The sequence below is a fragment of the Callorhinus ursinus genome, unplaced genomic scaffold (genome assembly GCF_003265705.2).
Source record: "Callorhinus ursinus isolate GAN/ISIS: 27379988/994484 unplaced genomic scaffold, GSC_fseal_2.0 scaffold50, whole genome shotgun sequence".
In the NCBI taxonomy this organism is placed as follows: Eukaryota; Metazoa; Chordata; class Mammalia; order Carnivora; family Otariidae; genus Callorhinus; species Callorhinus ursinus.
Genome location: NW_027397112.1, coordinates 8,628,086 through 8,638,913, shown reverse-complemented (window position 1 = coordinate 8,638,913; position 10,828 = coordinate 8,628,086). Strand labels below are relative to the sequence as shown.

Below are 10,828 nucleotides of genomic sequence, written 5' to 3'. Positions count from 1 at the left end.
GCTAGTAAGAACTTAAACACAGTGATTCATACAGTAGTTCCATTCAGGTTTTGCAAAGTTCTGACTGGCTTTATTCTGCTATCTCCTGGCCCCTCACCTCTTGACTTTCTTTTGTCCCTAGTTTATTTGTGATGCCTCTTCACTGCATCAAGTGAGGAAGAAGCTGGACTCCCTGGGCTTGTATTCGGTGTCCTGTTCACTAGAATTCATCCCCAATGCAAAGGTGCAGCTGGCTGACCCCGACCTGGAGCAGGCCGCCCTTCTCATCCAGGCTCTTGGCAGCCATGAGGACGTGATCCAGGTCTATGACAACATTGAGTAACCAGGCTCTGTGTGCCCCCGGAGGCCTTCCTAGGCAACTTGCAGCTCATTCTGGAGCACAGGCTTCTGCAGCGACTCTGAGACTGAAGCAGATTGGAGGCCTAGCAGGTTAGGAGGCATAAAACCAAGACCTGCAGCTTTTTGGCCAAGGGAATCACCATCTCTGTGGGGCCTCTTTGTCAGCTCTGCTGGTGTCTCAGAGCCCTCCTGGGTACAGGGTGGAGCCAGCCAGCTAACCAGACTCCCTGATCTTAGTAAGTTGTCCCTTGTGGGCATGGCAAGTGCCCTGAGGGCCTTTGTACTAGAAATTGCTCTTAAATAATGTAACTGATCTGAGTTGCTATACTCCTGTTGTGTGACTCTTGAGTTTCCTGGGTTTTTGTCCAGCTGTGGGGATGCTCTTGACTTCCTTTGAAGTCTATAGGTTGAGTTCCACTACTCCAGTCCCAGGCCTTTTTTTTTTTTTTTTTTTTTTTTTCGACCAGAGAAATGTAGCTCTCTACAGGCACCACTCTGTACTCTAATGCTGGTCTGGTGGCCTAAGCCTGTCATTAATCATGCAGATAGTATTTGTCAAAATACCTGTGTATCAGGAACTGTACTTAACCAGGAGCACAAGCTGTTTAGTTGGTGCCGTTAGATCCTGCTCTAAGACATAGGACCTCAGAGGTCAGACACAAGACTGCCGTCTGCTGCAACTACCCTAGGGCAGTGTGAACTGCTGTGCACGTGTCCGTGTTCTCTTCTTGTGGCCTCTGTGCCCTCCTTCGCCAGACAGCTTAAGGCTCTAACACAGTAGGAAATCAAGTGCCAATGATAAGGGACTCCCAGGCCCTGCTTCACACAGGCCCCATGTGTTCTGAGATTGGTCAGAGCAGACCTGTCAGCAGATTGGACTGCTCTCAGGAAAGGCTACGCCAAGCTGGCTTTGAAAGCTACTTGATCGCCAGAATGCCCACCCTAGCTCCTTTTCATCCCTGCTGCCAAATGATGCGGCACTGGGAACTGGAGAGGAAATGAGAGTAGAAGGAGGGTGAAGGACTGAGTCAGAGCCTGGCCAGCTGGGAAAGAGGACCCTTCATACCTTTGGCTCCTAAGTGTCACTTTTGGGTTTAGAGAGACCAGGAGTGCCAGTCACCTGTGCCGGGGCCCGTCACACGTCAGGCCTGGAGTGGCTTTTTGATCATTTATTCTCCCTTAATTCGTTCTGTACTAGGCAGGACCCAGAAGACTTGTTCATCAGGTGGAGAAGGGGCCCTTTGTCCCATTTTTCCCTTCTAGAGCCATATGATGTCCAGGTCTTACAATGTAGCACCAAGACTGGAATCTTAAATGATGAGCAACGTCTTTGCATCCACTAAACTGCAATCAGGGCAGAAAGAAGGGGATGGAGATATGTTTGGATTTTTCCCTTGCCTGGTGGTAGCTACATATTCTCCTTCAGAAGTATGTATGTCTATATTCCAAAGGCTGGGTGAGAAATGGCTTTTTGATCCCTGTTATTCACCTACTCATAAGTCGTGTAAGCCAGTTCTGAGGTCGGAGTAATTTTCCTGAAGGAGCTTCAGGTAAATGAGGAGAACAAAAACCAAATTGGCTGGCTATAAATATTCAGCTTCTGGGAAAAACAGATTACTAATTCCATGATGACTTTAACAGTTGGAGAGCAAAGGCTAAGGAAAGAAAAACCAATGAAATAACCCACGAAATGCCAAAGCATATCTCTTATACCTAATTTCATAATCATGATACCACCTGGCATTCTTTAGTTTTTTTTTTTAAGATTTATTTATTTGTGAGCGAGCGAGCAGGGGGAGGAGCAGAGGGAGAGAGAGAATCCCAAGCAGGCTCCACACTCAGCGCTGAGCCCAAGGCAGGGCTCGATCTTACAACCCTGAGATTATGACCTGAGCTGAAATCAAGAGTTGGATGCTTAACCAACTGAGCCACCCAGGTGCCCCACATTCTTTAGTTTTTAAAGGAGATAACTCATCCAAATAGTGCACTTTAAAGTTTAAGTACTGCTTTGTAATTTATAAGATACTTTTACATGTTATTTATTTTATTTTCACAGCAAACCTATAAAATAATCAGGCCAAGTATTTTATGCACAAATGGTCTCATAGCCAAGCAGGTGAGAAGAGGTCTCATACTACACCTTACGTTGATAGACCTTGGTTTATAAAAATAGCTGTTTTGTAAATGTTGAATATAATTATAATTTGGAAGAATCTGATAATTTCTGATCTGAGAAATCTACACCAGGAGAGTCTGCTCTGGAAGGGAACTTGGCTATTCATGTGAATAGTCCTCTGATTAATAGATAGGATTTGCTAATAAGGATTTTTGTGTAACCAGTTTTCTTACAGCAAGGCTTTGAATGGCTCTGCACTGACCCCTGGTGGTGCCTTGCAGTCTTTCCTGTGGCTAATATGGGAAAAGCAGAAATGAAGCCTTATTTGGACCTGTTCTGCCTCTAGGTCTGCTAAAGAGACCCTTAGCTACATAGGTTAAATAGTTAAGTAACTGTTTAACTGAATAGTTAAGTAGAGAGGATATGCATTCTGCCACTAAAAATTATTTTTTGAAGAATATTTTATGTCAGGAAATGTTTACAATGTAAAGTGGAAAACAAAGATGTAAAGCTATGTGTATAATATGGTCCAAATTTTAAAAATATAGTCATACTTTATGAACTCTAAAAGAAAAAGACTAGAAGGAAGTGTATCAGAATCTCAAAACTGGTTATCTCTGGGTGGTGATATTATCACTGAGTTTTATTTTCTATAATCATATATTTTATCAGGGGAAACATTTTTAAAAAAAGAAAACTAGTCACATTATTGTCCAGCTAGGGCGACAGCCGGTGAGAGGCCAGGAATCAGGCATACCTTAAACTCCAAAGAATGAGATCTGGTCTTGGCTTGGCCTTATCTTTGGTCATTGTCTTAGCAGACAAAATCATTCAATGCTTTGCAGCTGGCTTCAGCTCACTTTCAAGTGACCTTTCCATGGGATGGGAGTATTTGTGACAGGTTCCGTCCATAACCTTGACTCTCACAAGAAGCGTTCATGTGGTATGTAGCCACCTTCCCTCTGCCAGAGGCCCCAGCTAAATCGAACAGGAACCATGAAGGCTCTGCTTCCAGCCCACAATGGAAATTCAGCCATGGCCTGAGTTACTCTTTGTTTTGTATGGTTTTGTTTTACTCTCTGAAACTTACAGCACAACAGTCAATAAAACTTCACACTCGAAGAAACCCCAACTTGTAGACTTTTATTTGAATCCCTGGGGACTCCTCTGGAGCCATTCTGAAGAGGAAATAAATGAGCCAGTAAGTCTGGCAAGAGCGAATGTTATGATAGATACCACGCTAGTCTTGCCCGGAACCGCTTTCTCCCCCTTATGCCCTCCCCAGACGCTGAACAGGATAGTAGTTTTTGCTTTTCCTCTTTTTGTCTTTCTTTTGTCCATGTGAAAGAGGTCTGTGTTTTTTGAATGAATAAGTGACCCTCAAATGGGGGGATTCCCTACCCCCTTCCTCCTAAGATATAACCACCATTAACAATCTACTCTGTAGTATTTTACTCCGTGGAACCAATCTGCTGGGGAACAGATTTCAACTCTGCCAATTGCCAGCAACCTTGGACAAAAATTTAACCTCTTTGCACCTATTTCCTCGTCTATAAAATGAGGACAATAGTACCTATATTGTAGGACTATTTTAACAAGTAAGTAAGTTAACATACATTAAGCACTTAAAACAGTGCCTGGCAATGGTAAGTGCTCAATAAATGTTGGCCTTTCCCCCACCCCCACTAAGTATGAATGAACATTTTTTAAAACTGAAATGTGATCACCTTCTACATTTCTGCTTTATAAGTTGTTTTTTTTTCATTTCACAATGTATCCTGGATGCTGTAATGAACATTACCTTTGCTCACTTGCCTAGTGTTCCTTAGGATAAATTTATAGAAATGGAATTTCTAAATGAAAAGCAATTTTTCCCTATTAATGTCAATAATATGTAAAATATCATGGTTGTAAACATTTCTCTGAGGTAGACATCATTCCCTAATAATGTAGATGAAATAACTGGTTGAACTAGTGATCTGAATATATTCTTTACCTCTGAATTAAAAGGACTTTCATTAGGGGCACCTGGGTGGCTCAGTTGGTTAAGTGTCTGCCTTCAGTTCAGGTCATGATCTGAACTGATGATTGAGCCTTGCATTGGGCTCCCTGCGCAGTGGGGAGTCTGCTTCTCCCTCTGCCCCCACCCCCCACTCATGCTCACTCTTTCTTCTCAAATAAAAATAAAGAAAATCTTAAAAAAAAAAAAGAATTTTCATCAAATCAGGTGGTAGCTTTGTTGGTTTTTTCTTTTCTTTTTTTTTTTTCAGAGAGCATGCACCATAAGCAGGGGTGGCGGGCAGAGGGAGAGAGAAAGAGAATCTTAAGCAGGCTCCACACCCAGCTTGGAGCCTGACACAGGGCTCAGTCTTGACCCTGAGATCATGACCTGAGCCAAAATCAAGAGTCTGACCCTTAACCAACTGAGCCACCCAAGCACCCCTTGTTTTCTGGTTTAATACCAAATTCATTGAGCTATCCCTGAAAAGAATTCATTCATGTTTATTATTCCCTATCTCGTGTCCAAGTGTCCCTATGCTCTTGAAAGAAAAAAGGAAAATGTTCAGCTGGTATATCAGGCTGCCTGAAGCCCTGAGCATTAGGGGCAGGTTGTGATCCTTGGGATCAGGTATGACTCAGGTACTTAACCAGGGGCATCTACTCAGTGTGAAACCGGGGGAACAGACTTGAGAAGGCATGGCCCAGATGGGAGGCTTCACATGGGGAAAATGAAGAGTGAGGAGAGAAACAATATAGAAAGAAAAAAATAAACTAAAAGGGCACACTTGTGGAGATTACATTCAACTACTAACATCCCCAGTTGAGGTTCACTTACTCAAGAAAATGTTTTTTATTTTTTTAAATAATTTTTTATTGTTATCTTAATCACCATACGTTACATCATTAGTTTTTGATGTAGTGTTCCAAGGAAAATGTTTTTTAAATGAAATGTTTGTTTTTCAATTGTACTGTGAAAAATGCTAGGCATACCAATTTGAATGACAGCTTCTGTCTCTATGCTTACTTCCTTAAAGGCAGTTACAACAGAGTGGGATAGGTGCTTTGATGAAGAAAGTACTAGGTGATCTGGTACCCAGAATTGTATTTGTCTGAAGGGTTTCATGGAGGGAGTGATGTTCAGGCTTAGTTCTTTCCTGAAAGAATGGGGGTGGGGGGAAGAGTGGAGGAGAAGAGTGTTTAAAACAAAATAGCAGATGCAGAGGTATAGAGGCGAGATGAACTCCAGTGGTTCCGTGTGGCCAGAACATAGAATTTGAGTGATGGGGTTGGCAGAGGTGGGACATGGAAAAGCTTGTGGCTGGAGAGGCATAGCCTGAGTCCTGAAGGGCCTTCTTAACTCCATTCACATATTTGACTTATCCTAAGGGCCATAGGAAACTGTAAAGTTTTTAAGCAGAGCATGACAGGATCAGGTGTCCGTTTTAGAAAGATCACCCTGTGATGTAAGCAGACACTGTTATACTGGGTTTGAACTAGGATGGTGGAGCTGAGGGTGGGAGAGGAATGGACAGATTGGTGACATGGTCAAGGTTAGCTGTGGGAGGAGGGAAATGGAGAGGAAGAGTTCTCCAAGGTCGAGAGTTCACAGGGCCAACTTGTGAAACTGAAGATGGCAGAGGAAATACGGAACTATGGAGGAAAAAGATGAATTCAGTTTGGACCTGTAGAATTTGAGGTGCCTATGGGAGGCTAGAGGATGATGTCTTGGGAGCTCAGAAGAAAGTCTAGTATGGTAACTTCAGCATGGGAATGTTTGAGATGGCTGTTAAGAGACATAATGGAAAGGAAGCAGTTACTAGAAGGAAGGAAAGTCATAAGGCTCTTTTCAGCTAAAGACTTATGTGGTTGTACTGTGGTTCTCTACTATGTGTGAGGCACTATTCTAAGTGCTGGTGATAGGGTAAGGCAGTGAACAGGACAAAATGCCTGCTGCCACACAGCTTTATGTTCATTGTAGTTAGAGGAAAGACAAGTAAAATACAATTTTAGTCACTGTGAAGAAAAATAAGGCAGAATAAAGAATGATGGAGAGGAGAGAGGCTCTTTTGGATGGGGTGCTTAGAAACTCAAAAGAGTTGACGTTTGAGCAAAGACCTGAATAAAATGCAGGAATTAGCCATGGGAACACTTTGGGGAAGAGCATTCCAGGTAGAACAAATGGCAAGTGCAAAGGTCCTGAGCTTGGTAGGCCCAAAATGTGGTAAGAAGGCAGTGTGGCTGGAAGAGTGATCATGGGAGAGAGGTAGAGATGAGGTAGGAGAGGATGGCAGGGCCAGCTCCTCTTGAGCCCGAAAGGCCATGACAAAGAGTTTGGGTTTTATTCTAAGTGCAACGGGAAGCCATTGGAGGCTTAATAGCAGGACGGTGGCATCTGAATTACATTTTACAAGGATCGCTTTGGCTGCTGTGTAGAGAATCATTTTTCAGGTGACCACAGAGGAAAGGAGTAACGGGTTAGGAGGTAGGGCAGTCATCCAGGAGAGGGTAGAAACTTGGACCAGGGTGGTAGTGATGAGAAGTGGTTGGATTCAGATATATTTTGAAACCAGAGGCGAGAAGACCTGCTGAAGGATTAGATATAGGGGTGTTAGGCAAAGAGCAAAACCAAGGAAGACTTCTAGGTTTGTATTTTACAATTGGGAAAATAGAGGAGCAGGGTGTTTTAGGGGGAGGGGGAAAGGATAAAGAGTTCAGTGTGAAACTTGTGAAATTGGAGATGTGTTTCAGACATTCCAAGAGAAGCTGCTGAATAACCCTTCCAATACAGGCAATGGAGTGAGTACTAGATTTCCACTTGCATAGTTCTGTTTTTCTTTTATATTTATCTCACAGGTCTATAAAATTAAGGGTCAGATACGAGCCTCACATTGGTAGATTGGGACCTCCAGCACTGGCTTATTACACACATTCTCACCAGGGTGATACCCCAGTGGAGTGAAAAATGATTAAGGGGTGAAAAAAAATCTTAGATAATACAGTGGTATGTGGCCTTCAAAGCTCAACCCTACTTGACCAAATCTTATTCCTTAGTATTTAATTTCTCACATTAGAATTTACATTTAATTAGTAATGCAAAATTTTCTCCTGGGGGGGGGATAATGAAAAAGCAGTTGAGAAACACTGGACTGGTACAAGAATATGACCTTTGGGTGGCAGATAGACCTGTTATGAATCCTGGCTCTACCACTTGGACATGGTCCTTAACTTCTCTGAGCTTCAATTTCATCATTTAAATGCCAATAGTATTGCTTACCTCAGAGTTATTGGAAAGATTAAATAAGATGATGTGCCTGGCATATAATAAATGACTGATAATTATTAATTTTCTTTCCCTTTTTTCTTTCTCCCCTTCCCAGAAAAGAGATTATTATAGTTAGGAACTACAATAAACTGGGTAGGGATCTAATCAAGTGGGGGAATGACAGATTTAAAAGCTTGTTTGGAGAGGGGTTAAAAAAAACCAGGACAAGGGGCCTGATTAAATATTGGGGGGAGGAGGGAGTGTAAAGAAAGAGGGGAGTCCAAGGTAATTCTTGAGAGATTTGGCACCCAAGGCAAAGCCACCACCAAAGATTTAGTTGACGGTTGAAAATAGCATCAGAGGAAGATCATTCCGGCGTCTGATTTGTATTACACCGGAACAAGGACTAGAGGAAGGGAGCCCATATTAATTGTGATGGACTTGGCATCTGAAGACCTGGGTGTATAAAATGTTGAACAATGAGGGTTGGAGAAATTATTTATGGTCATTCTCTATTTTGAAATATGCAGCCAATACAATTGTTTTGGAACAGTATTTCGGTGGCACGGGAAAACATCTATAAAATGTAAGCATACTACAAAACAGTGTGAAGCCATTTTTGTCAAACGTATATCTTGGTAGGAAAGAGAAAATTATCCCTGGGGTGGAATTTTTTTTTTTTTTCAGTTTTACTTCGAAGAGCTTGTATTGCTTTCATAACCAAAGAAAAAAAGCTTTTATCCGAAAGAACCTCTCTGACTTTGCCACTTACTGGTGTCGGCCCTGGCCAGCAGCGGAACTCCCAGACTTCCGAGGACCCACATTCCAGGACTACCCCGGCCCCTCCGAGGGTGTGGCCCCGGAGGTGGGAGACCCAGGAAAAGGCGGGCAGTGGTGAGGCCGCCCCTGCCTCCGGGCAAGCGCAGCGTCCGGACCGGAGGGCTTGTCAGGGGATCGGGCGGCAGAGGTGGCCACACGCCGGGAAGCGCTCAGAGCCAGAACCCTCCCCGCTTATTGCGCGCCCGGCGCGGGCACAGGGAGGGCAGGACGCTGGCCTCAGGGGCCGCCCTGGCGGCCGAGAGCAGGGAGGGCGGGAGGCCGGTGGCCCCTCCAGACGCTTTCCCAAACTCCAGCCCCAAAGTAGCCGGAGGGGAAGAGCGCCAGCCCGCGCGCCCGCCGAGCCTTCAGTGACCCACGGGAGGTGGGAATGTGGGCGGAGCCTCACGCGCGAGCTGTGATTGGAGCAACCAACACCTCCCGGGGAGAGAGGGAGGGCGAGACGGCGAGGGATGCGCAGAGGCGGGTGCTCAGAGCCCTCTGCGTGATTGGCTAGCAGAGAGTGAACCGGGTGCTGTTTCGATGATTGGCAGGCAGTTAGACAGCCCTCGGAAACGGCCTTGGCTTCGTCCATTGGCATTCTGCGAGAGTAGGCGGGATTGGTTCATCGTGTGGTGCTGATTAGCTGGCGACTGAGAGTTAGGGTGTTGGGGAGAGAGCGGGGTTGGGGGGCGACTGGGGCAGCGACTTCCTCCCTGTTATTGGCTGGTGAAGTGAGTGGGGGTGGTACGAAGGTCCAGCGACTGCCTGGGATTGGCGGGCGCTGCGGTGAGTGACAGACAAGGGGGCGAGCTGCGCGACCAGCGGTTTGTTTTTCGGAGCGTTCCTGAGGTGGAGAACGGTGGCCGGACGGAGCGACTAAGGGACTGAGAGACTGGCGGGCGGGCGGGCCGAGCGGCGCCGCCAAGGCCGGGCCGGGCCGAGCCGAGGAGCGCCGGGGATGTAGCGGGCCACCCTGCCCATGCCACAGCGCCCGGCCGCGGGCGGAGCCGGAGCCGGAGCCTGGGGAGGCGGCGGGGGCCCCGAGCGCAGCCCGCGCCCCCCGCGCGGAGCCAGGCCCGCTGCCGTCCCCGCCGCCCGGGTCCCCGGCATGCAGCTCCGGCTGCGGAGGTGACACTCGGGCCCGAGCCGCCGCCGCCGCCATCGCCACCATGGGTGAGTGTCGCCACCGCCCCGGCCTGTGCCCGCGCTGCTTCGCGTCGCCCCGCCCCGGGCTGAGGGGAGGAGGACCCTGGGCGGCCGCCTGACAGGCATGGACAAACCGCTCGGCCCGGGCTGCGGACCGACTGCGCCCGCCCGCCCGCCCCGCTCTCGGCTCGGCGGCCGGGGCGGAGGTTCGGTTTTCCCCGGCCCGCCCGGGCGGTCCCGGCCGTTGGAGCCCCCTGGGCAGCCGCCTTCTGGGCCGCGCGGCGGGCGCATCCCGAGAAGGCGGCGGCGGGATCGAGGGCCCGTGCTCTGCGGGGCAGCCCGCTCCGGCCCGAGCGAGCCGGACCGCGAGCCCCAGGGCGGGGGAGCGGGAGCTCAGTGTGGGGCCCGGGCTGGAGGCTGGTGCAGGCCCAGCTGCTGTTGTGTCTTTTCCTTGATTTGCTTTTTTTTCCTGCCTGTGTCATTTCCTTCCCTTTGCTCACACAGGCCGGCCAGCGAGAGTTCCCGGGGCTTGCTCTCGAGCCCTGTGCGCTCCCCAGCGCAGGGGGGAGGGCGTGCGGGGAGATAGGCTGGGAGGTGATTAAAACGGCAATCACTGTTACCAACAGCGCGGTTGAGAAATGCGAGCCGCACGCAGATTGCTGGAGGTTAGGAATTGGTCGGGGACTGCCAGTTATAATCCACATCCTACTTTTTGAAAAATCCGGTTGCAATGTTTTACATCCATTATTTTTATTTAGCGGTATCCCTGAAATTATGTAACTTTTTAAAAGAAGCATTCGCTGCACAAAAGAATCTATGAAATCATTTCCTTTTTATCAATACTTGCAATTTCAGTTGTGAAGATGTAATCTAAGAAACGCTTTTCATGCCTTCCACACGCGGCATTTGAACTGAATTATATTTCGTTGTCCTTTTTGGTAATTTAGCAAATGATTATTGGACTAGGTTAAGAAGCAAATAACATTTTAGATGTACTTTGCTTCTCTTGTTGGATCGGTTATTGTGTTACTGTTGTCCACAATCACAAGTTTTGCAAAGTATTTGGTATTGTCCTAAATAACCAGGGAGTAAACCTCAATGAAAGGATCCTTTGCAAAGGCATTCATTGTATCTGTGAAGTGCCA

The 10,828-nt window shown here is 47.0% G+C and overlaps 2 protein-coding genes across 7 annotated transcripts in view; both read left to right on the top strand.

Annotated features, from left to right (window-relative positions):
* The window catches only part of TACO1 (translational activator of cytochrome c oxidase I), a 7,719-nt gene extending 4,132 nt beyond the window's left edge, over window positions 1–3,587 (top strand). For all 3 annotated transcript variants that reach the window (XM_025890294.2, XM_025890295.2, XM_025890293.2), the window contains one exon: window positions 122–3,587. In XM_025890294.2, the coding sequence (XP_025746079.1) occupies window positions 122–322 (201 nt within the window). In that variant the 3' untranslated portion in view covers window positions 323–3,587. The remainder of the gene's footprint in view (window positions 1–121) is intronic.
* A 5,611-nt stretch (window positions 3,588–9,198) lies between these two features.
* MAP3K3 (mitogen-activated protein kinase kinase kinase 3) overlaps window positions 9,199–10,828 on the top strand; it is a 63,569-nt gene continuing 61,939 nt past the window's right edge. The window contains exon 1 of one of the 4 annotated variants that reach the window (XM_025890277.2): window positions 9,199–9,710. In XM_025890277.2, the coding sequence (XP_025746062.1) occupies window positions 9,707–9,710 (4 nt within the window). In that variant the 5' untranslated portion in view covers window positions 9,199–9,706. The remainder of the gene's footprint in view (window positions 9,711–10,828) is intronic. The other 3 variants (XM_025890276.2, XM_025890281.2, XM_025890280.2) reach the window with 3 other exon arrangements.